The sequence below is a fragment of the Suncus etruscus genome, chromosome 11 (assembly GCF_024139225.1).
Source record: "Suncus etruscus isolate mSunEtr1 chromosome 11, mSunEtr1.pri.cur, whole genome shotgun sequence".
Taxonomy (NCBI): domain Eukaryota; kingdom Metazoa; phylum Chordata; class Mammalia; order Eulipotyphla; family Soricidae; genus Suncus; species Suncus etruscus.
Window position 1 is genome coordinate 50,269,124 of NC_064858.1, and position 27,148 is coordinate 50,296,271.

General features: G+C 39.0%; 1 protein-coding gene across 1 annotated transcript in view; it reads right to left on the minus strand.

The window, feature by feature from the left end:
• NTN4 (netrin 4) overlaps window positions 1–27,148 on the minus strand; it is a 144,330-nt gene that overhangs the window by 16,339 nt on the left and 100,843 nt on the right. The window contains exons 6-8 of the mRNA XM_049782811.1: window positions 11,047–11,260; window positions 10,510–10,625; window positions 2,687–2,755 (exon numbers count right to left, since the gene is read on the minus strand). Coding sequence (XP_049638768.1) covers window positions 2,687–2,755; window positions 10,510–10,625; window positions 11,047–11,260 — 399 coding nt within the window. The remainder of the gene's footprint in view (window positions 1–2,686; window positions 2,756–10,509; window positions 10,626–11,046; window positions 11,261–27,148) is intronic.

Consider the following 27,148-nt stretch of genomic DNA (forward strand, 5'->3'; position numbering starts at 1 on the left):
GAGTTTCACGCAAGAGGACAGTAGACAGACATAGACAGGTCACACTCACAGTCTTTCACAGCTGAGCCCCACTGGGCCGGTGTACTTTCGCGGATTTTCCCCGCCTGGTGTCACACACAGGGAGCCAGCTTTTGCAAAGGATAGCCGGTTTTTATGCTCTGAAGTTCCTCCCTGAAAATGGCGTCTGGGCGAGCGAGGTTTCTGGAGGCTCTTTTTGCCCCACTCGCAAGAGTTTCACGCAAGAGGACAGTAGACAGACATAGACAGGTCACACTCACAGTCTTTCACAGCTGAGCCCCACTGGGCCGGTGTACTTTCGCGGATTTTCCCCGCCTGGTGTCACACACAGGGAGCCAGCTTTTGCAAAGGATAGCCGGTTTTTATGCTCTGAAGTTCCTCCCTGAAAATGGCGTCTGGGCGAGCGAGGTTTCTGGAGGCTCTTTTTGCCCCACTCGCAAGAGTTTCACGCAAGAGGACAGTAGACAGACATAGACAGGTCACACTCACAGTCTTTCACAGCTGAGCCCCACTGGGCCGGTGTACTTTCGCGGATTTTCCCCGCCTGGTGTCACACACAGGGAGCCCATAAGTAAAAATTTTTAGCCTTTAAATTTTCTTTTCTTTTTTTTCCTTGGGTCACATCCAGTAGCGCTTAGGGGCTACTCCTGGCTTTATGCTCAGAAATCGCTCCTGGCAGGCTCGGGGCACCATATGGGAGGCCGGGATTTAAACCACCATCTTTCCGCATGCAAGGCAAATGCCCTACCTCCATGCTATCTCTCTGGCCCCTAAAATTTATTTTCTAATAAAATTATAATTTATAATTACAATTAATATACTCTTATCATTGTATATATCATAAAAGCAATATTTATTGCCAGAATATTTTTACATAACAAAAAGATAAAAAATAAAAACAAATATTATGTACTATATTTTTCTTTCTTTTTTGTGTGTGTGGTTTTTGGGTCACACCCGGCAGTGCTCAGGGTTATTCCTGGCTCCAGGCTCAGAAATTGCTCCTGGCAGGCAAGGGGGACCATATGGGGCGCCGGGATTCGAACCGATGACCTCCTGCATGAAAGGCAAACGCCTTACCTCCATGTTATCTCTCCGGCCCCTGTACTATATTTTTCAAAAAATTTTTTTCTACTTAGCTGGATTGGCAAATGGAAGGATGAAAATATGCATGTATTTTTAGGTAAGTTATACAAGATTTGTCCTTTATGAGATTAAACACAATATTGTTTTAAACACTTCATTTTATTGTATATTTCTGGATGTATGAATTATAAAACAATGGTAGACTTAGATAAAAGCTGAGAGCTCAAAGTTCTGGAGCATATACTTGACATGCACAAGGTCCTGGGTTCAAACCCCAGTACTGCTTGGTCTCCTGAGCACTGCTAGAGAGGTCCCAAGAATATATTGGCAGAATAAGCTGCTCAGTATGTTTCACAGGATACCATTTAGAATGTGATGAAAGGAACTGCCTTTACTTGGGGGCAGTGACAATTTTCCTTTGTAATCTCTGTTTTCCTGGTATTTGAAAGGTAGAAAAATCTTCTTTTTGCAGAAAGGCAGGGAAGAGATTCTGGCAGACAGCTGGTTTTGCTGCCTCTCCAATATATATCCTCTTCCCTCCTACCATTTACTACTATTTCTCTACCATTTACCTCATCCCACCAATCTGGTTGTGCAAGTCAAAGTGTGCTGTATTTTCTTAAAACCTCATTTTCTGAGGAAAGGGCATCTTTTTTATTTTAAAGATGAGAAAAATTTGTAGATGTCATGTAACTTATCAATAAACCAGAAACCAAACCCAAAGTCTGAGACCAAACCCAACTTATTCATCACTGTGAAATGCTGCTTTAAATGCAGTTACATTTAGAAATGTATCTACAGATATCTATAGAGTATTACTACATAATAAATAGGAAGAACAATTATTTAAACATTTAGAAACTTTCGGGGCTGGAGAGATAGCATGGAGATAAGATGTTTGCCTTGCATGGAGAAGGACAGTGGTTTGAATCCCGGCATCCCATATGGTCCTCCTATCCTGCCAGGAGCGATTTCTGAACGTGGAGCCAGGAGTAACTTCTTTTTTTTTTTTTTTGGTTTTTCGGGCCACAGCTATTTGATGCTCAGGGGGTACTCCTGGCTAAGCGCTCAGAAATTGCCCCTGACTTGGGGGGACCATATAGGATGCCGGGGCATCGAACCGCGGTCCTTCCTTGGCTAGTGCTTGCAAGGCAGACACATTACCTCTAGTGCCACCTCGCCGGCCCCCAGGAGTAACTTCTAAGCACTGCCGGATGTAACCCAAAAACCAAATAAAATAAAATAAAATAAATTTAGAAACTTTCTTTTTAGGTTACCCAGACTAGAAGCATCTATAGGAAGTCATCTGTTCTCCCCCTCCTTTTTTTTTTTTTTTTCTGTTTGCTTTCTCTCCTTACAGTAGCAGAGTTTGAGCATTGCTCTTCCTGCCTGCATCAGGATGCTCAATACCATCTTGATTAGGAGAAGCTAAGACCAGAACATTCACTGTGTTTTGTGTATTCTAGAAGACACATTCTTTGATTTATTAGGAATGTTACAGACCAGGTTTCCTATTTCCTCCAAAAGTCTTTGTACTTAGTTTGAATAGATTCTCAGAGGTATTCAAAGATTTTGAGCTCACCATATGAATATTTCATTCCGCAGAAAACCTTGGAGTTTCCTAATACCTGTTCTTTACAGTCACATTTACCTACAGAAAACAAATGAAAGTGGTTTTAGAACTTATAGCAGAGATCAGGGGTAAGTTAAGAAATCAGGAAGTCAATCCAGTTAGCATAACTCCTTAGGAATTGAGTGATTCACATAGCATAATCCATAAACACCAAGAAACCATGATAAGTTATTCAAAAGAAAGTTACTTTTTGTATTAAATTATTACCTAATAAAGCATTGACCTGAAAGAAACACAGGAAGAAGCAATTATATCATTTTTTCTCCAGTAGTCTACAATTCAGTAAGATGAATAAAGCAAATATTATCATCAGTGACTAATGTCAAAATGGGTACAGCATATTTGAGAAGGCTATGTATTTGGAAATATGGAAAAAGATTTAATGAATGGAGAAGGTTTTGAAATGGAATTTGAAGAAGAGATGGGACTATATTTTCCCCAATAGCTAATATTTTGTGTTATGATGATTAGGCATGAACGATCTGTCAGGCTCTGGGAAAATTTTCAAAATGTTTTTGCACATTGTTGCTATGTAGTATTTCACATTTATGTTTTTTTATGCAGACTGTTATCCTTGAGAATGATGTTTATTCACCTTTGTATTCCTGGAGCTCAGACTGGATAGATTTATTGTTATAACTTAATTTGTCATTAGGTACCATTTTATTCCTTCCTCTCCTCTCCCTTTCTACCTGCAGAAAATGCATTTCATAGGTACTGAGTGGCAATAACAGACATTAACATTTACTTAAGTGTGAAGAGCACTTATTCTGTGCAGGAGACTATTTAAGTGTTTCACTCATTTATTTATTCATTTAGAACTCTGCCAAGCTTTGACAGGAACAAAATGAAATCAAGTGAATTAAGAAGTGTAAGAGAGGCTCGTCCAATGGCAGTGGTTTATCAGAACTTATTAACATTAGTATCACAAAAGTTGGTATATAACCCCCACAATTAAAAAAAAAAGTGTAAGAGAGGGGCCAGAAAGATAGCATGGAGGTAAAGCATTTGCCTTGCATGCAGAAGGTTGGTGGTTCGAATCCCGGAATCCCATATGACCAAGTGCCTGCCGGGAGCGATTTCTGAGCATAGAGCCAGGAGTAACCCCTGACCCAAACACCAAAAAAAAAAAAAAAAAAAAAAAAAGAAGTGTAAGAGAGAGGGTCTGGGGTGATAGCATAGCAAGTAGGGTGGTTGCCTTGCACATGGTTAATTCAGGTTCAATCCCATATGGCCCCCTGAACCCATCAGGAGTGATTTCTGAACACAGAGCCAGAAGTAACCCTTGAGCTCTACCAGGCATGGCCCCAAAATAAAATAAAAACACAAAAAATAAATGTAAGAGAGAGAAGGTACAATATATTCCTGAGTCAGTGGTTCCATTTATCTGTAATATAGATTAGATTGAGAGCAGAGATATCAAGCAGAACCTTGACTGAGTCATTTAGGGTGTAAAATTAATTTTCTCTGAGCTATGAATTTAAAAAAAGGTACATGAATTTTTAAAAATATGTGGAAATTATGTGGCTGAAGAGATAGTATAGAGAGCAGGGAGCTTGCTTTGCATGTAGCTGACTAGGGTTTAATCCCCAGAACGTCATATAATATTCAAGCCTGCCAAGAGAGATCTCTGAATGCAAAGCCATTAGTAAGCCTTGAATACTGCCAGGTATGCTCCCCCACTCATGTGGAACTTAATCTGCCATTATTACCAATTAAAAAGATTGGAGTAGAAAGAAAATGGAGGCAGGTATTAGAGTTGGTAACAAAAGTAATTGATTTGAGAGCCAACTATAATTCATAACCTGTATTAAGAAATTTATCTTTAAATAAAAGAAATTTATCTTTATGATCTTATTAATATTTCTAATAATCTGATGAGATAGGCATTTAACAAATAAAAAGTGGAGGTTCAGAGAAGTGAATTAACTTGTCCAAGGCTGTACAGCTAACCTTTAGAAAAGCCAGATTTGAAGTCTGAATATGAAAGAATCTGAAACTCAGGATTTTTCAGTTCTACTGTAATTTTCAATCAGATGGAATGTGCATCTCAGAAGCAGCTGTGATTCTAAATAGGAAGAAATGCCATAAAATGCCTTAGCCTTAGTGTTTATAAAATCTTGTCAAAGGACCTATGAGAGCAATGGAAGAGAAGCATAAAATTGAACTTTAGGGGTCAGAGAACTTTAGGGTTCTTGTCTTGAATGCACCTAATCAGATTCTATTATATGATCTTCTGTGCCCTTCAGTGATTCCTGAGTGCAGAGTCAGATCTGAGTCCTGAGCATCTCCATGTGCGGGAACTCCCCGCAAAAAAGGACATGACAAAAAAAGGAATGAACTTGATATTTTGACAAAAAAGGAATGAAGTTAATATATTCACTTAAAGTGACAAGATTTTAGTATTGCTTATAAAATAGAAAAATAGGAAGTAGAGCATTTAAGGAAAAAAATTGTAAGATTTTGGTACTGTAATCCATTGCCTAACTTGATTGAAAGAATATAGAGTAACTCAGAGAAAGGAGAAGAAGCTGAAGACCAGTACTCAAAAAGGATAACAATCAGAAGAGCACCAGCTAGCTAGTAGTGGTAAATATTGGGACACCCTTTATGGGTTTACTATTGAAATCAAGAGCTCTAATCATTTTCAGACTTTTTACTTTTAGGGACAGAACATCCAAGTCTTCTTCAAGTTTGTGCTTATGGGGGAAGTATGGTTTTCCCAAGAAAACTTATGTTTCTCTACCAAAGAAATAGCAAAGAAGGGGAAATGTATTTATCCAGTCAAAAACAACCAAGATCTGAATGAGAATATAATAAATTGGGAATGGCAACATGTTAGGTTATAACTTATTTTACTCAAAACAAAGATCATCCCTGGTTTCTTTGTATCTGTTTACTTACAACTTGGTTTCACCCAAAACAAATATCATCTCTGGTTTCTTCCTGTTTGTTTATAATTTGATTTTACCCAAAACAGAGATGTTTTACATGTAAACCTGGGCGAGACAAGCTCAGGATAGCCTGATCTATTCGTCTTTACTCTGTCCTTATTCTTCCACTTGGGGTGGTCTTTTTACTCAATAAAACAAACAAACAAACAAACAACGACAGTTCTGGCAGGCAGCTCCCGCTGGATATGAGATAGAAGATTGCCAGACTACAGACCCTCAGGCTGCTCTGGATTATTTCATGCAGCAACCCTGCTTCACTCAGCTTGCCGGGGTTTGGAAATATGGCCTGTGGGGTAATTTTACAGCAACAAAACATCTAGTAGGAAATGAGAATACAAATCTGGTAAGAACACCTAGGGACACCTGTTAGGTAACCAGGCAGAAAGCAGTGACAGATTGGTTCCAGGTATAGGTGTTTTAGGAATCAGAAAATAGATTTACAAGTGGAAAAATCACAATGGAATTAGTGAGAAATGAAAATCAAAGGTACTTAACAAGAACTCTTGTGATTTATAGCTTAAACCTGACTGGGACAACTAGTCGTTGTGGTAGCCTAAACTGACAGCTCACTGTCTTTTATCATTTCACCAGTGCAGGAAGATAGCATAGTGACCTACAAGCTCTAAAACCTCAAAGAATTTGAAATGGAACAAAGTATTCTGCAACATATGCTCTTCTCTTCAGCCCTCGCCTATAAGAACACACATAGGTCAGTCATTGGACCCTTTTTCTTTGGCTGCCTTCCAATATCCCTTTTCATATGGTAAGAACTCAGACGTTAACATTTGCTTTTGAATGAATCTTGGTTGATCAGGCTTCAACCCAAATGTTTTCTTAAAAGAAATCTGGAAGGAAGAAAAATCTGTTTACTTAGAGTGTTTTTTTTTTTTTTTTTAAAGGGTATTGTTTATTTAGATCTGTGCTAGAGTTGAAGCCAGTGTTGTTGTTCAGGGAGCCAAATTTTACATTTGATATTCTCTCTCATAGAAATTGGTAGGAATGAAGAAATCTTGTTCAAATGAATCATTACACTCCCAGTGGACCCGCTTTTTATAGAAACCACTGGTAGGTAAATAGACAATGTAGGCTCAGCCTCCCTCAAAACAACCAAATGTGCTTTTCCCAAGATGACCCAAGCAGGTTTTTGTTCAGGTTACTGAGGGCTTTCAGGTCTCCACAGAAACTGTACTATTACCTAAAAAGAAGGAAGATTAGAGAGATTTAAGGTTAGCTCTGGAAATAACTTTTTTTCCTAGAAAAAAAATCAGTTAAATGTAAAACAGAGCAGAGGTAAAGAACATCTGATCCATTGCCTGTATTAGGCCCATGAAGTCATGAGTGTGATACTTGATGGACAGACAAGTCTCTGAACAGGACTGCCAATGCCTGCCTGCTTATGTGGTATTAACTGCAAATAAAGTTATACATATCCAAATGGCTCTTGGTAGTGAAGAGCTCCCCAACTCTCTCTATAGAGAGCCTAGATGCATGTCCCTATTGTGAGTCCTTCCTTTGACTATATCAGGGGCCACAGGTTAAAGTCACATAAATGGGGGGATAGGGGACTGCAACATAAAAATAGGGGGACAACGCTTAGGACAGGGGAGCAGAAAGGGGGAAAAAGATCAGAAGAGGAACATGATTGAAAAGAGACTACGAAATATTAATCTAGAGGGGCAAAGCTTTTTCATCACCTCCTTACTCTGTGAGTCCCCCACTATCTTTCTCCTGCTGCCCCATCCCATTTCAGAGTTCAGATATCAACCACAAGTTTGTCCCATTTCTTTCTTACATATAAGTCTGTCTTTAAACCTGGTCTTATTCTCTTACTATTCTGTGTGATGTTAGTTTGCTTGCCTGGCCTGAGAAGAATCCCTGGTCATAGGGGATGTTTCCCCCTTTGCCCCTGCTGTAGACAGGACACACACACACACACACACACACACACACACACACACACACACACACACACACGTATTTGAGAATGAACCACATTATTACTTTTTGAATTGCAAGCAAGCAACACTCTTCTCTACTCAGTGGGAATATTGCTATTTCACAGGAAACTGAACCATGTTTCCTCACACTGGAGCTCATCCAGAAGAATTTCATTGACTCTCTGGGGACTTGAGAGACCAACAGCTGCTGTGGATGTGAAACTGGTGGGTCATTTGGACGCCAGCATGTCATGTGCTCAGTGAGGATGTTGCCACGCCCCTGAAACATGTGACTGGCTGCACCCACAGCCATCCTGTGCTTCGGAAAACAAAAGCATTACCTATTTGACCAAGCAGACAAAGCTGGAGAATTATGATCTTCAACTATGTCAGAGAAAATAGAAGAAAAATCAGGAAAAAAAGTGGTTTTTAGAATTTAAACTTTAGAATCCAAACTATGGCACATTAAGTCAAGTGATTAATGGGAAGGGTTTTTGTTCTTTATTTCCTCAAATGTTAAAAAAGGTCAAAATGACAACTTCATGTTACCTTTCCTTTCCCCCTTTTTTCCTGTTGTGAAGAAAAATGAAATCATTAGGAAATGACTATAAGATTAGGGAAAATGGTAAAACTATGATACAGAATTGAAACACTAGTGTTTCTAATATTTGGGTTCTTGTTTCTTGACAACTACCCTAAGCTCTCAACAAATGAGTTAGAATTCTGTTTTCTCATTCTGTTCAGCCAATCTGGTCTTACTGCTTCCCATCTCTATGCTTTTATAATGGTTATATTTTGGCTTAAATGATCTCCCTTGATTCTCTGTACTGATATTTCCCCTCCTTCAGATTATTTTCTCAAAAGTTGCCTTTCATAGGGCTTTCCTTACCACCCCTTTTAAGAACGATGCCCCTTTTAAGAACTTATCTTTCATCCTTGCTTTATTTCTCTAATATGCTTAACATTATAATGCTACTTTTTTTTAACTAATTTATTTATTAAGTGTCTTCCTCTCCATGAATGTAAGCTCCTTAAATTTTTTTTTCTGAGATTTTTCTCACTGTTCAATCACCATGTTTACTGCATAGGTTAATAATAACTCTACTAAATACACATTTGTTGGATAGATGAATTTCCAAAGAATACTCTGAAGTTTGTAAGAAAATTACAAGTAGGAAATTTATACAAAAAGAAACCTAGATGATCAAGAAATGATAAAAAAATTACTTATCCTTTTAGTAACCAGAAAAATTCAATTTAAAATGGTGAGATCCCATCTCACAACTTCAGATTGGCAACACTAGAGAGGTTTGATAAGATTAATTTAGAAGTAAAATAAGTATTAAGTGAGTTAAACTTTGCCTGTATTTATGAGTTAGAAAAATGCTTGGCTTCTTGGATGCACTATAGAAGCATTTTTTTTTTGGGTGTGGGGGGGGGCAACACCTAGTGGTGCTCAGGAGTTACTTCTGGCTCTGTGCTCAAAAATTACTCCTGGCAGCTCTGTGCTCAAAAATTACTCCTGGATCATATGGGATACCGAGGATGGAACAAACCAGGTCAGTTGCATGCAAAGCAAACACTTTACCTGCTGTGCTTTTGCTCTGACCTCTTATAAAACCATTTGTTAAATAAATATAAATTATTTGTGGTGATGGGGAACAATAGATGTCAACATTTGCTAGTTAGAAGCAAAGCTATACAACCAGAGCTATTTGGCAATATATGGTTGAACTGGCCAATAAGCATCATTACCACCCTAAAGTTGTACCCTAGAGTAGGGACTAAACACATTTAAGAAAAGGGTCAGAAAATAAATAAATTGGGTTTCTAGGATAAGAGGCAAAATCAAATATATGCAGGGTTTATATAACCATTTAAAGTGTAACTGAGAGTTTTAAGATTATTCATAGCAAACCAGATTTGGTCTGACGATTAAAGTTTGTCAGTATCCACTCCAGTGAGACTCCTTAAGTACACACAGTCACATAAAAGAGACACTCATATAGTGTGATACACGACAGTGTTTTCAATCAGAAACCACATGCCATATGGTTTCCTGTGTGCCCAGGATAGTCCAAGGGGCCCCAGGTGAAAATTATGTAAGTGGTGATCATAATATAACATTAGTAGGACAGCTGGTAGGAAAGGTCGGAAGGGGCATCACAGTCAGAAAATAGTTGAAAAAAAAAACACTGATAGAACAATGGAAAATTGGAAATTGCATCAATCTTAGAAGCAATGAGAGAATAAAAAGTGGCACGTTTGTATAACAGAAATAACAGAATGGCTATATCTAAAAAATATACAAATACAGGTCAAAGAGTTTTTAAAAGGTAGGTAAGTCATTCACACAGATATAAAACATTCTATGATAATGTATTGGCTAATGTTAGATAAAGGGATAGATATATCTCAGGAGCTTATAGGTTAGTACCCTGGGGGCTTCTTGTATATCTATAACCCTTTATAATTGAAATGAAAATATAAACACACTAGGGCAAGGCATCAGATTTGATGACACATTCAGGTATGTATTTGGGTGTCACATAAAACATTTCTGGTGTTTGCGATTCTGAATGATTAAAAATATATTTTAGCTTATTGTGATGGGAAACTTTTGCTGAGCACATTAGAACCAAATGCCTAACCAATATATCATGCAACATTTGGGTTTGTTTAAAGAAACAAGCTGGTGTTAGGTAGAAAACAAAAACCCAAAAGCTTGTTAAAGTAGAAGTGAGCAACACATTTTAGTTAAGTTTCTGAGCCAATGCATTTTCCCCTTTGAGGATTCAAAAACTGTTTCCAGCTTTTTCTTGAATCAGTCACTCAAGATCAGACTTGGAATCTCCATCACCGAGTCCATCTATTTTCTCACCTGAATGTCGAAGTGCGGAAAATCCTTGCTCATCCTCCCATTCCCAGGTGGTTTCACTCTTATTGTGCACAGACTGGAAGTCAGGAATTTCTTGATACCAGTCTATATCTGTGTTGCTAATGAAATAGAAAACAATAAATAATTTAGCAAAGAATTTCTTCAATTGTGAATGATTCCATTCACAATTCTAGAAAGCCTCTCACTTTCTAGACTTCGAATTATCCATCCCTCACTTCCTATGACTTGTTATGTAAGAGGAATAATTTAGTTTGAAAATGAACTAGATTATCTCCTCCTAAATCTTGCTAACACAAATGCCTTGATATTGCTATTGGACAAAGATTCTTCCAAAATTGTACAGGAAATAAGAATGTGACTTGATGGCAGAGTGTATGCTTGTGAAACACTCTGGGTTCAGGTAGTGCGCACATATTTGATCACAGAGGTCAGACGGGCATATGAGATTTTCCAAATCTGCCCAGATAAAAAAAGGATCTGAAAGATGCAGTGATGAGCATAATGGGTATGATCACTCACCTGCTGATGCAGTCTCCTGTGAGAGGGTCACAGTTTCCAGCGCAGTCACATGGCCTGCAACCATAGTGTCCGAACCCCCAGTACCCCATCATGCACCTGTCACAGTGAGGCCCTGCCACCCCAGGCTTGCAAGGGCAGTCACCATTGCTGGGGTCACAGAAGGTCACTGAGCTGAAGGGAAGTGATGCTGATCCAACAGGATGGCAGGAACATGCTGCAACAGAGAGGACAAACAAGAACCCATGAGGATCTCAGTGATTTGCACAGAGACCAAACCCAGCAATCTCCAAGACCAAAGAAACTCCTTCAGCTCAGCAGGTGTGTTCCCAGAATCAAAGCTAATTACATTCTAGAGAATAAAATCTAATCAGAAACACATGTCTGCTGCAAAAGAAGCCCCATTCTTTATTCTATAGCTAAAAGCATTACATGTGAAAGATATCCATTTGGGGTGATGAGAACAAATCAGCAAAGATAAGGTTTGGTGAGCCAGAAAGGGCAAACATCAGGAGACATGATGTCCTGGAAGTCAGGTTCAAAAACAATGGCAATACTATGTCATATGCTGGTAGGTCCAAGAGGATGTGAAATGAAGCTCACAATACGAGGCCATTAGAATCCTTAACATCAGCAGATGGTGGTAAACCTAATTGAAGAGGACTCAGGGGAGAGCAGGAATTGAGGAACTTAGGGATCAATAAACTCTTTTTGAGGAGGTTTTTGTAAATAAGGGGACAGAAATGTGGTGGCAGCTAAAAATGCTTGGGAATAGAAACAAAGGTTGGAGGTTTCTGTTGTCTTAAGATGAGAGAAAATGTCAGAACCTTTGACATCCAATGCTGATGGGAGAAAGACAGTAGAGGAGGGGAAAAAGGTGACCAAGAGAGAGATGGAAGAGTTGTTAGACACTTGAGGAAGAAAGCGGACAGGAGTCTAGGGGGCCAGAAGTGGGAGTACCCCACCTTTCAGTTCATTGCAACAGAATGGAAGGTACAACACATGGACACACATAAATAAGCAGGTGAGACTTTTTCTTTAAGTGCTACTCTTCTGAAGGAAGTAAGACATAAAGTCACTCCATGAGAGAGATAAAAAGAGGGAAAGTGAGTGAGAGACCTAGAAAGTGAAATGTCATCTCCAGGGACATCAGCACACACTTGGGGTGAATTATCATGAATTATCAAGAGCATCAATAGTATACCTGTAGTCTTATTCAGATCTTCCTTGACTTATAACCCATCATGTTGAAACCTTCCTAAGTTGGAAATGCTGATGAATATACAGACACTTTCTTGATGAGCAGCAGTCTCAGTAAACTTGTGGGGATTTGCATGTTGAAAGAAGATAAACTTATTCTTGCCTGGTCTTTAGATACTTTTTCATTGCCTTTCTCAAAACATTTAAACCAGTAGCTAATATTTAATTATGGCATAGAAAACACATATTATAACATTTACAGCTCACCCCTATTACATTTTTTGATCTTGCCATATTAAGTGGAAGATGTGCAGATGTGAAGCTCTTTTCTGCCATAGTGCTCTGGCCATGCTTTCACTTCCTTTTCCTTCACCCTGCCATGCTTCTTTGTCTAACTATCTCCAGAAGGTTAACTTCTCTCTTCCATTATACTTCTGTTCTTTGTATATGTTTCTTTTTTTCATGGGTCTCACAGTAGATCATTACTTCTTTGTTAATATGCTGGTCTCCCTTAGGACTAGACTCAACCAATGAACCAATGGACAGAAGGGTCTTTATCTTCTTCTTCTTTTTTGAATTCCCAGCACAGTGACTGATACATAGTAGATGCCCAAATAAGTACGGATAACATGGAAATGGAGAACATTCCAGCTGTGGAAATCACATGGGAGAGGGCATGGCCCTCCTGGGGAATGTGAGATGATCCCTAAGTTGGAAACCACATGGGTGAACTTAGAGTATATATTGAGGAGAAAATATTGGAATTTGATAGGACAGAAGAAATAGCTGTGGGGTTAGGTTTGAAGCCAGATTGTAGAAGGGTATAATTGAAAGAGGTAAATGCACTGTGGGCATGAAGAACTCTAAAAGGTAATGTTTTAATAAGGTACAGTTAGGGGTTAGAGAGATGGAATCAGGGTTAAAACAGAGGTATTGCATACAGTTGACCTTGATTGTGTCCTTGGGACTCCATATTGTCCATAGGATGTTACCAAGAATGATTCCAGAGCACAGATCCAAGAGTAACCCATAAGCATGACTGAATACAGTTCAATCTCCACATAATAATAAAATATAAAAATGAAGAATTTGGTCATAATGATCATTAAGTTTTGATGCTACTTAATTGACACTGTGAAATAGAGGAGAGTAGGGAGAAACTGGTGGAATGAGAAACAAAGAAATGAGAGAGAGAAAGTAACTAGGCCAAGATGGTAGAGGCAGAACCAGGAGGAAAGGAGGGGTGGGAACAAAGTATTTCCTTTTTTACTGTAGAATTAGATGTCTGGGTGAGAAGCCAGCATTGTTAAGGACAAATAGAGTGGGGAGAACTTTATGGTTTCTAGTTTATGAAAATATTATTACTTACAAAGATTTATAATATAATGCTGGGGAGATAGAACAATGAGTAACGTGTTTCCCTTTCACAGGTAGCTGAAGCTGACCTAGTTCCAATTCTTCGTATGACATATGATCTCCTGAGCATTGCTAAGAGTAAGCTCTGAGCATAAAACATGGAGTAATTCTAGAGCACAGCCAGATGAGGCTCCAAAAGCAAGCAAAAGATTTAGAATAGAGAGCTAGATAGATCCATATTGGGGTGAAGAGAGGGAAGAGAGAGAAAAGTTTGAGATGCCCGAAAAACACAAATAACTTCAATAACTGGAAACAATCATCTAACATGTAGGATCACGCAAAGAGTTTCTAGAGTTGTGGGCGGTTGAGAATGACTAGGATTATTCCTGAGATTCCCCAGGGATGGTGTCAAGAGTGAGAAGACAACCCGGCAGGGGTCTCAAACTCAATTTACCTGGGGGCCGCAGGAGGCAAAGTCAGGGTGATCCTTGAGTGCAAAATCAGTAGTAAGCCTTGAACATTGTGTGTGTGTGTGTGTGTGTGTGTGTGTGTGTGTGTGTGTGTGTGTGAGCCAAACAACTAAAACAAAACAAAACAAAAAAAGATTCCTCTAGGGCAGGGCCACAAAATGTTGTACAGAGGGCCACAAATGGCCCACGGGCCACGAGTTTGAGACCCCTGAGTCCTAGAGTGTATACAGAAGAATATCCAGGTAAATTCGGTTGTGCAAAAAGCAGGAACCCATGATTTGAGAAGGTATAGAGGGAAAAGAATCAGGAGTTATGAAAGCAAAGGGCGAAAGAGTGGCAAGTCATTAACTGTGTCAACAATGCAGAAGGCACAGGTTGTGAGTCACTTAAGACTGATAATTTTGGAGGGGCCGGAGAGATAGCATGGAGGTAAGGTGCTTGCCTTGCATGCAGAAGGTCGGTGGTTCAAATCCCGGCATCCCATATGGTCCCCCAAGCCCACCAAGAGCTATTTCTGAGTGTAGAGCCAGGAGTAACCCCTGAGCACTGCTGGGTGTGACCCAAAAACAAAACAAAACAAAACAAGAAACCAAAACAAAACAAAAGACTGATAATTGGCGAGTAATTCTGTGTCAATAAGGAGGTGATTGGTGAATGCCATTGGGCAGAGGGACTGCCAAACTGCAGGCATGGATGGATCAGATCTCTTCATTGCTCCTCGACTGCCAATGAGTGCAAGAAATTTGCACACATCTTATATCTGGAAACACTCTCTACTCTTCCCCTCTTCTTCCTCTCTCCTTGGTGGAGAACCACTACCACAGACCAAATAATGTATTTTCTTCCAAAGATATGATTTTTTTGTGTGGAAAGAATCTCATACTCAATCCACTTATGCACTAACCCAGCCAATAAAGGTTAGTTATTAATAGTAATTGTAATGTTAATAAAATTTTCATAGTTTTCAAAAAATACTCACTTCTTAGTAAAATACTTAGCAGTCTTTCATACTATGGTCTAGATCACTTCTCCAATCTCTCTCTCTCTCTTTCTCTCTCTCTCTCTCTTTTTTTTTTTTTTTTTTGGTTTTTGGGTCACACTTGGTAATACTCAGGGGTTACTCCTGGCTCTATACTCAGAAATCGCTCCTGGCAGGCTCGGGGGACCATATGGGATGCCGAGATTTGAACCACCGACCTTCTGCATGCAAGGCAAACACATTACCTCCATGCTACCTCTCCAGCCCCGAATCTCTCTCTCTTAACTCTCTTATTTATTAACCTCTTTTTTTTTGGGGGGGGCACACCTGATAATGCTCAGGGGTTACTCCTGGCTATGCGCTCAGAAGTTGCTCCTGGCTTGGGGGACCATATGGGACGCCGGGGGATCGAACCACGGTCCATCCAAGGCTAGCGCAGGCAAGGCAGGTACCTTACCTCTAGCGCCACCGCCCGGCCCTATTAACCTCTTTCTAATTAATTGAAATAAGATGAATTTTAGACACAGTCTAATATTTCCTGTTTTGGTGAATCCTTTCTTTTTATATACGTCTTTGAAAATTCTACACATGCTTTAAGATGTATTCAGAAGTCATGCTAAGGGGCCCAGGAGATAGAATAGGGGTGAAGGTACTTGTCTTACATGCAGGTGATGGATTGTGGTCATGTCAGGTGTGGTCCAAAAATCAAGCTAAACTAAAAACCAAAGTCACCTTCAAGACTTGTTCCTGAAAGGGGTCTGAAGTTTGTGGCAAAGCTAACCATCCATGTGGGAGGGTAGAACACCTCAAATGGGAGGTTTGTGGAATCCTCTTATTGTACTAAACATCTCTCCATCTGTCTCTCTCTTCTTAGAAATATCTTTTTTTTTTTTTTTTTTTTTTTTTTTTTGGTTTTTTGGGCCACACCCAGTAACGCTCAGGGGTTACTCCTGGCTATGTGCTCAGAAGTTGCTCCTGTCTTGGGGGACCATATGGGACACCGGGGGATCGAACCGCGGTCCGTCCAAGGCTAGTGCAGGCAAGGCAGGCACCTTACCTTTAGCGCCACCGCCCGGCCCCTCTTAGAAATATCTTGATATTAAGAAAATAAAAATGAGATACAGGCACTCTTCTCTTTGCTTTTCACTCCACCAGGCGAGAAGCCCAATGTACCTTATCCAGTTACTTATGAAGTTGGTTTATCCTTTTTTCTAAATTATTCTGTACTCCAACACAGTTGAATATGATATCTTCTTTCTTTGAAAACTATAGTGCTTTTAAAAATAACACTCCTCCTGATAAATCTGGTCATTTTCCCATTATTTCTAATCAGAAGTTTTCCTTTTCTTTGTCAACCAGTTTAAAATGCATTTATAAGGGGAATGGCCCCATTTGCCTCTGAAGTGTTTAGAGGTGATGATTTGAATTTAACTCATGGCTAAAAATTTTAACCATGATGATTTCCACATTTTTATTTCCCTTTATTTAGAATTTAAAGAGAGATAAAATATATTTCCTAGCATTTATCACGCAGTCAACAAAAGGGCCAGAGTGGAGGTGCAGCGGTAGGGCGTTTGCCTTGTACAAGGCTGACCTAGGACAGATCGAGGTTCAATCCCCTGAAGTCCCATATGGTCCACCAACCCAAGAGTGATTTCTGAGTGCAGAGCCAGGAGTAACCCCTGAGCATCATCAGGTGTGCCCCCCCCCCCCAAAAAAAAAAGCAGTCAACAAAATACATTTGATCAACTAAAAAAGATTGCTTACAAGAATTAAAGCACAATAATAAAAAGGTTATTTACAAAGAACAATGGAGAAAAATACTATCCTATATATACATATATATATACATATATATATATTTATTTATTTATTTTGGGCCACACAGGGGTTACTTCTGGCTATGCACTCAGAAGTTGCTCCTGGCTTGGGGGATCATATTGGAAGGCCGGGGTTCTAACCTTGGTCCATCCTGGGTCAGTGCATGTAAGACAAACGCCCTACTGCTGCGCCATCACTCCAGCCCTGCATCCAATATTTTTGAAAGGATAATAGAGGGTGCATTTATTTAAAGAAGCATTTACTTATCCTTTTATTTACTCAATGGAGTAAGTACCTACTTTTATTTTGTGCTAAGTACTGAGCAAACTCATGGGGCCATTATTTGACAAAGATAATCCTAGGTGTTAAAGAAATATATAGTTTAGAAAATAATCATTACTATATATGTGTGTGTGTATATTTGTCTCCATACTTATTACAAGGAAACAAAAAAATGTTTTACCTTGAAGACAATGTTTCTCAAAGAAGACCTAATTTCAATTCACATAGTTATCGTTTTTGGGTTTAATTATGAGAGTAGGCTTTTAAGGTAGTGAAGCACTATTGACTTGTCATTTAAAATTTTTTTATTTTTTTATTTTTTTGTTTTTGGGCCATACCTGGTGATTTTTAGGGATTACTTCTGATTCCATACTCAGCAATCACTTCTGGTTGTGCTCAGGGGACCATACAGGATGCCAGGGATTGAATTTGGTGCATGCAAGACAAATACCTTACCCACTGTATTAGCTATGTCTCAGGCCCCCTTTTCATTTGTTTTAACTAAGAATAATTTGAAGAAATTAATATATAACACAAATCTATCAAAATGCTCTGTGAATATTTTTAAAAGGATTAACTTAATTCAATATAAACAATTATATGAGGCAATTAAAATTAGCTACAGTATCATTTAGTTAAGTAAATGTGATTCTTGACAGCAGATATGGAGCCAGAAGAAAGTGATTGTAAGACACTCCTGTAGGTGTTATATGGTATTCCATCACTACCATTACATATTTTACTCTAGCAAAAAATTAATGTCTTTCCAGGAATTGATCTCTTGGCACTATTCTATATTATATTCTATATTTTAAAATCAACACACATTCAGGAACAGCCCGGAATAAATATGATTCTATCACTTGAAATAGTGGATTTCTGTAAATGTGACTTTTCATGTAATTTGAAAATAAAAATACCATTTAGAAACTATTCAGAACTAGTTCCAGGGAGAAAGCACTGACAACTTTCAGTGCAAACTTTCCTAGCCTGCGCACCAAGGCTTGCCTTACATACCTCTCTTCTGAAGTTTGGATAGCAGGAAATTCTGATACACATGATTTGTATTTCCCATGTTTTTCCCAAATGCAAATATAGTTTCTCCTATTTGGGAGAAAGGTTTTTCTTAATTTCTGGTATTGGTTCTCTAACATCTATTTCTTACTGCTTATTAAATCTTAAGTGCGACCAAAGACTTACTTTTTACATATTCATGGTTATGATGGTAAAAGTGACAATGCAATTTGAAGGACAGAAATCCTTTATTTCAGCCATGTCTTCTTGTTACCCATAAAAAAGTGAATGGGGCCAGAGTGGTAGCACAGTGGTAGGGCTTTTGCCTTGCACGAGGCCAATCAATCAATCGGTTTGATCCCCTGGCATCCCATATGGTCCCCTGAGCCAGGAGCGATTTCTGAACTCTGAACTAGGAGTAATCCCTGAATGCCACGGGGTGTGGCAACCCCCCAAAATAAAAACAAAACCAGAAGGAAAAATAAAACAAATAGTGAAGATTGAACTTCAACATGTACAATCTTTCTGAGCTTAATAATTTTTAACCCAAATATTTGGTGTCTTAAGTTGTGGTGAATTATTGTTAAAAGTCAAAATGGTGCTTTGAGAAACAGTCGGATATAGTTAGAAGCTAGGTAACCTGTCTAGGCAGCAAATCATTCATAATTAGAGTAATTGTTTCAGCCCTGCACCCCAAGAAAAGAAACATTTACCTTAGGCTGCTCTCATGTCCATACTGACCAAACTAAATTCCTTAAAATGCGATCTTAATTCTTAAGTATTAGCACGTGATTTAGCTAAGAACACAGATGACTAATTTTTAAATAATACCTTCTTCTGAATGAATATGTTTTGTAAGGGAACCTGAAATAATATCAAATGTTCAAAATATGAGGCAGAGAGAACAAGAACTTTACTAAAAATTCCACAACAGCTTCCCTTTAAATAATAAGGGAGAGTTGCTAAATGCTTCATAGATTCTGCATGCAGATCTGTGGTTATAGAAATACACTTATGAGGTGTATAGTGTGATAGAAAAGACTTAGGACGTGAGACTGTCTGGAGTTTCTTCTATCAAGAAACACAAATGTTAATGAAACCATAAATGACAAGTCTTGGGGGCTGGGAGGGTCCTTCACAGGAGTGCTGATGGGAGTTGGAGGCCACATCTAACGATTCTTTGGACTAGATGCCTCCATGTTTGAATCTTGCTATAGTGATGCCCAGATCCTGCGGTGCTGGAAGCCTCTAGGACTCACTCACCCAGCAGAGGAACAGGATCTAACTCATGTTCTTATACCCAGCTCTGCATACATCCCCTGAACTCAGAAGTACAGGCTGGGCCTTGTATTCGTGCCTTTTAATTAACTTCTTAAAGCTTTGAGATTAATATTTGTTTCAATAAAAAAATGGCTGTAATTAAAAGCAGCTGTATGGAAATTATTTTAATATCTCTCTCTCTTTTTTTTTTTTTGGCCACACCTAGTGACACTCAGAGGTTACTCCTGCTCTGTGCTCAGAAATCGCTCCTGGCTTGGGGGACCATATGGGACTCCGGGGGATCGAACCGCGATCCATCCTAGGTTAGCCTTGTTCAAGGCAAACACCCTACTGCTATGCCACTGCTCTGGCCCCTTAATCTCTCTCTCTCTCTCTCTCTCTCTCTCTCTCTCTCTCTCTCTCTCTCTCTAAAGAAATTATAAAAACAAATTGTGCAATAGAGGTGGAACACAATCTTAGGAGCCAGACTAGCTGAGTCAAATTCTGGTCATGTGACTTATTCATTAGATTTTGGTGAAATTCACCTTATTAAGTATTAATTTTTTCATTAAGAAGCAAGAATAATAACACTTATCCATAGGGATGTTTGTGTGAGAATTAAGTGGGATCACATATATATACTTATGAGACACTAAGAATTAGTGGCTCAAACAACATTTACTTACTATTACCTGGATGAAGTTTTTAAATGGTCCACTCACTCTTTACCAAAGAGTTCTTAAACATTAGCATTAACAAGAATTATGCTTGGGATTGAAGGTACAAAGATAAAAATAAGAGTTGAACATCTCTTTAGTGAGGGAAGAGAGAAATGTAAATAAATAATTTTAGGTAACTGTTATAACAAAGGTAGTTCAGGGACTGAGTGACTAAGAAGGAAGGTGTCAAAACTGCTTGATTAAAGAGATGAGTTGTTTTTAAAGGGAATTAATAATACAACTGGTTTTCAAACAGGCTGAAAAAACTTGCTTTGCACCTGGAAGGAATTTGGAGGCAAATGACTCTCTTCACTACTCTAAGTCCTATAGAATTAGGTTACTCTCCTATTACATGTTCCTTTCCTTAGATTTAAAAAAAATTAATCTGCTATGAGTTTTATTTTGTGCAACAGTATGCTGAGAAAATGTAGGGTGTGACCCACATCCTTGCTGTTTATAGGGTGTTACCCAAATGTACAGTCATTCTGAGATGTATGTAATGTAGGACAAGTGTCGTAGCTGCTAAGATCTGTGAACCTAATGGCAATGTAAATAGGCACACAAAATGAACAAGAACTTACCGAACAACCAACCACTTCCTTTATTTTCAAATGGGGTTGCTAAAGCCTTTGGTAGTGAAGTCAAAGGAAACCATTGCTGCCCTTTCATCTCAGGAGATTAAAGCAACTTCACTAGGATGCTGGAAGTCTGTTTGCTTATCTTGCACTCAAAGAGAGTCCCTGCTACCAAGCTTGATGTGTGTTAGAAACAGCCTGTTGGGTGCAGCAGTATCTTATCCCTTTGACATTGCTAGGAGCCTAGGCCATTACCTGATGGCTCCAGCTTTTCCAGTTCTGTAAATAAAACCTATACTGGATGCAAAAGCCCAGGAAACTATTTGCTCCTCCTGATTTAGCTTTTCTAAAAACAGAACTAGACGTTTCGTTTCAGGCCCTTCTCTGGGAAAGAAACTGCTGTCAAACCCTTTGGCCACTGCTGGGGCCACTCCCTCAAGCAGCGACTTTCAAATCTGTTTACTCCTTGAAAGGGCCAAAGCCCTGCAGCCTTTCTGATGGGGAATTTTTTTAATATTAAAGCCACTTCAAAAGCTGCCCAGCTGCCTGTTGAGGTTCTTAAAGGGAACGGCATTTAAAGGATATGACTTTGAGATGCTGTCTCTAAACACAACGGAGACAATTGGAACATATGACTATATGGAGTATGAAATCACATGCTAGATAAAAGGCGTTTATCAAACGAAGACAAAAGTCTACCTTTTTCGGTACTCTTTTTCTCCTTCCCATCATTGGCAATATTTTTGGCTAATGTTTTTTAATCTTTCTTTATCTATCATCTATCTATCTATCACCTACTTTTCATCTATCCACCTACCTATCTACACACACACACACACACACACACACACACACACACACACACACATACACATACACATCAATTTCACTCTGTCCAAAGCAATCTGGTTTATAATATGCCAGAGCACATTTTTTCTCTTGATCTTGTAAATGTTGTGCCCAGACAGCTAGTTTCACACTACTTAAGATGTATGTTCATTGCAATTATGTATGTTAACAAAATGTATGTTCATTCTATTCAAAGAAAGCTAAGACAATAATGGACATGAAGCCACAGCTCCCCCTTACTGGATATGCTATTTCCTGAGCTCTGGTACCATACACCTGAGACATAGATACATTTATGAATGAGGGTTAGTTATACCTGCCTGTTTTACGCTTTTAAAACACAAAGGTAAGGTTTCAAGTGTATTTTTCTTTTCTGTATTTTATAAACCTTTAAATAAGAGATACAGATAAACACAAAATTCATGTCTTTTTTTATGCTCCCTCTCCTCTTCCTTTCTCACTGTCTTCTTTTTGCTAATAATGCAGTAATAAATCTATGCAGTAGTTCCAATTTAAAATACAATTTTAATTAATATATTTATTTAAGCACCATGATTACAAACATGTTTGTAGTTGGGTTTCAGTCATAAAAAAAGTACACCCCCTTCACCAGTGCAACCTTCCCACCATCAACACTCCCCTTTATTTCTAATGAGAAAACCTTTTGTATAATCTTGAACATGTAACTTTCTTTGAAAAATTTGGGTTTATCATATACCATTTCTTGCTTTAACATTTTTGGGTTTTGTGTCATACATAGCTGGTGCTCAGGAATCACTCCTGGCAGAGCTTGGGGGACCAAACTGGGGCCAGTTGCATGTAAAGCAAGTGCCTCAACCCCTCCAGTTCACTTGACCCCCCCTTTTTTGGGGGGGGTCACACCCGGCAGCACTCAGGGGTTACTCCTGGCTCTACGCTCAGAAATAGCTCCTGGCAGGATTGGGGGGACCATATGGGATGCTGGGATTTGAACCACTGTCCTTCTGCATGCAAGTCAAATGCTCTGCCTCTATGCTATCTCTCTGGCCCTGTCACTTGTCCCTTTTTACTGAGGGACCCTCCTCCCAGCTCACTCAGATCCCCCCTCCCCAAGCACCAACACAGGCAGTGGCATCATCCCTAACTTCTGTCCTTTGAGAAAAATCCCTACTGACAGCAGCTACCTAAGGGTATAGCTGGCCCCTACTATTATTTGCCATGGTATGCTCTTCCTATCACATTGCTGTTTAGAATTATATATTTACTTGGGAAAATTTATTTATAGTCTGTTTCCATGGGGCTAAAGACTCTGTTTTGTTGGATGGACATTACAAGGATACTTCTGCCCCTGGTAGGCACTGAGTAAATAAATCTGTGTTGAGGTTTAAAAAGTGCTGAATTATATACTTAATTAATATTAATGAATGATAATTTTTTTGGCATCCAATGTGATGACTTTATAATTTTCCCTTAATCTTGACTCTCTTTTAGTTTTTGAACCACATCCATACATTCATCACTGATCAGGACTTACTCCTGGCTCTATGCTCAGGGATTGTTCCTGGAGGTCCTCAGGAGACCATATGAGATACCTGGGATGAAAGTGGGCTTGGTCATGTGTAAAACAATTGTCATACCCCTTCCTATCTCTCTGGCTTGTGCAATCTCTTTTATCCACTGAAAGACTAAAAGGAAGAAGTCAAGTTTTAATTTCTAGGTTCTATAAACCTAGAGCCAAACCTGGACCATTTTAGGAATTCACTCAATTTTGCTGAATGAATAAATGTTGGTTTCCATAAGTGACTATCATAAAATATTTTTAATGAATCTCCTAAAAGTTGCATACTAATTATCTGATAGTTTTTTGGTATATTTTATTTAGTTCATCACAGCACTCGCTGTAGCATTACAATTCTTTTTTTTTTTTTAGTTTTTGGGTCACATCCGGCAGTGCTCAGGGGTTACTCCTGGCTGTCTGCTCAGAAATAGCTCCTGGCAGGCACGGGGGACCATATGGGACACCGGGATTCGAACCAACCACCTTTGGTCCTGTATCGGCTGCTTGCAAGGCAAACACCGCTGTGCTATCTCTCCGGGCCCAGTATTACAATTCTAAAATGATAGAAGCAGACAAAAAGGACAACAAAAATAACAGATCTATTGAAAATTGAACTAGTCAAACAGAACAGAGTATTTGGACTCTTCCAGTTTCCAAGATTGTTGCCTATAGGAGTATAAGACCTTTACCTACATTTAATGCCTTGCCATTTGAATTTTATTTATAATTGGAGATAAAATAAGAACCTTTATTATAAAACTCTGTAGGAGACATTCCCTACCCATAAATGTCTCTCAGCTATTTTTTTTTTTGCCACAGTAGTTTTTTTTTTTTCACATCAATCAACCTGAAATTCCTTTCCTATCCTTTCATCCAATTATATACAATTACAACTCTTTGTTCTAGAGAAGTCAATAGGTTTCTGCCACTCCCCATGTCTCCTTGTTCCTTTCGAATACCTATACAAAGTAATATTTCCGGAATGGTTCCTCATCAGAGAGTATTCCTGTTTATAATTGTGTTTTTTTCTGATGCTTTTTTTGATCTATCTGGAATACTCTCCAACTGCTCCCATCTTTCATGTACGAAGGCTCCTTGAAATAAATGTAATTTTTTGGGGGGGGGTTTTGGGCCACACCCCGCAGTGCTCAGGGGTTACTCCTGGCTCTATGCTCAGAAATCACTCCTGGCAAGCTTGGGGGACCATATAGATGCCGAGATTCAAACCACTGTCCTTCTGCATGCAAGGCAAATGCTCTACCTCCATGCTATCTCTCCGGCCCCAATAAATGAAAAAATTTTTTGATAAATAAAATTTTTTATATTTAAACTTGACTAGGTTGCTTATCAGCAAGCATAATCTTACTTAAAATCAAGTACCATAATTTGTTTTATTTGATTTGATTTGGGGGCAATACCCAACAGTGCTCAGGAGTTACTCCTGGCTCTGCACTCAGAAATCACTCCTGGGGCCCGGAGAGATAGCACAGCGGTGTTTGCCTTGCAAGCAGCCGATCCAGGACCAAAGGTGGTTGGTTCGAATCCCGGTGTCCCATATGGTCCCCCGTGCCTGCCAGGAGCCATTTCTGAGCAGACAGCCAGGAGAACCCCTGAGCATCGCCGGGGTGTGGCCCAAAAACCAAAAAAAAAAAAAAAAAAAAAAAAGAAATCATTCCTGGCCAAAAAAAAAAAAATCACTCCTGGCAGGTTTGGAGGGCCACATGGAATGCCAGGGATCGAACCTGGGTCAGCCATGTGCAAGGCAAACACGCTATCTGCTGTGCTATTGCTCTGACCCCTGATTTATTTTAAATTTAAGTTCTTCAGAAGAGATTTTGGATATAAATATATATGACTATATATTTTTTCCTTTCTTCGGCCATAGTCAGTGGTGCTCAAAGAATACTGAAGGCATAATGCTTAAGGGTCACTCCTGGCAGTGCCTGGGGGGCCATGTCTTATATACTAGTACTATTTTCATGAATTATAGGTCACTGTGTGACATTCAATTCGCTGGATTTTCTTGATCTTTGGGTCAAAGTCTTTAGAATTAGATAAACCTGGTTTCAAATCCCAGTCCTACCTATGACCAACTGTGTGAACTTAGACAAACTATACAATCAATTGATCCCTCATTACTCCCATTTCTAAACTACAAAAGGAGATACATAGGTAGATTATCCAGTACCTTAAGCCACTCCATAAACAGTAGTTCTTTATACCCCTATAATATTTTTCAAACTTTTTGGGAGTTTTATATTTATTTTATAATTATTTGCATTAAAAACATTTTTTTATTCTCATTAAAAGTACAATGGTGGGGCTGGACCAATAGAACAATGATGAGGCATTTGTCCTGCCTATGACCAACACAGGATGACCCCCAGTTTTAATCCAATATGGTCCCCCAAGCCTGCCAGGAGTGACTTCTGAGTACAGAGACAGGAGTAATTTCTGAGCGTTGCTGGATGTGATCCAAAAGCCAAACCAAATCAAACCAAACCAAACCAAACAAACAAAAAAACAAACCTAAAACAAAACAAACAAAAAGTACTATGGCACATTATTAATTTATTCAGTGATTTAGTGACCTTCCACTTTTCCCAAATTTAACTGACTTACTATTTGCCAATTTATAAAATTGCTCTTTTTGGGGGGAGAATGTTATTTGATGTTTTAAAGAATAATTTTAGTATAATTATTACACTATACCTGTATTTTCTCTGTTTCTCACTTAACTCTAGTTTTCATAGCCTTGATTTTTCACAAGTAAGATTAGTTTCTCAGAGCCGGAGTGATAGCACAAGCAGTAGGACATTTGCCTTACACACGGACAACCCGGGACAAACCCGGGTTCAAACCCTGGCATCCCATATGGTCTCCAGAGCCTGCCAGGAATAACCCCTGAGCACTGCCGGGTGTGACCCAAAAACCAAAAAAAAAAAGGTTAGTTTCTCTACTATTATTGCCAAATCATTGGTTCTATTTAAGGTTTGCTTCTCAATAGTTACTTCATAGTGAATCTTTTTCTATTGATTGAGTCTATGAATCATTCACAGTTGTTTTCAATATAAAACAAAGATGTTTGTGTTCCTTATATAATATAAATGAGTTCATGTGGCCCTGCTAAAACTAATAATGCATTAGCAAAATACATTAATCTACCACTGGCAGCTCACTGGTAATCTACCAGTGATCCTTGGGAAACAATTCTTTTCTATGATCTGGAACACAGGTTCAAAAATAAAAACTGCAAAGTGTTCTCTGAGCACTGTAGGTGAGAGTTCTGGTGCCCTTGAGCAGTGCACCATAGGATCAGGGTGCAGAACCATGAGCTCCACACTGCTAGCCCCCCAGATGTGTCCCTAATTTCTTTCTTTCTTTTTTTTTTTTTAAAGGAAAAAAGGAAGGTTGTTTATGTGACTCTTAAATGTCTCATTGTGATATAGTGATCTAGATTCATGATTGGAATATGAATACTCCTAACTCACTTTGAAGGGAAGGAATCAATACTCAAGAAGTAGGTTGTCTAATAGTTCAGTAGTGCTACAAGCAAACAGAACTGCAGATTCTTCCAGGGGGCAGGGTAAGGGGTGCTCTGGCCATAGACTGTGAAGGACAGAAAGTCAGTATACCAGGAGAGTTAACTATTCAACCACTTGATTCCCATTACCTGAGCTGATTTTACCTAAGCCACAAAGAAGTAAAAAACAAGGTGGCATGGAAAGTTGGATGAATGATTGAATTCTTAAAGACCGCTGGCCTTCTTAGCCTAGTTAGGGCAATGATTACCAAGGAACCAGATGGTTATTGTAGTTTAAGGACAGGATTAGGTTACAATTGTTGTTTGTTTGTCCTTTTTGTGCCATACACATCGATACTCTGGAGTTGCTACTGGCTCTGTGTTCAGGATTACTTCTGGCAGTGCTCAAGGGAACATATGGGATGCTGGGGCTAGAACCTGGTCTGCCAGGTGCAAGGCAAATGTCCTACTGGCTGTACTATCATTCCTGTCCCAGGACTAGGTTATTTTTACTCACTCT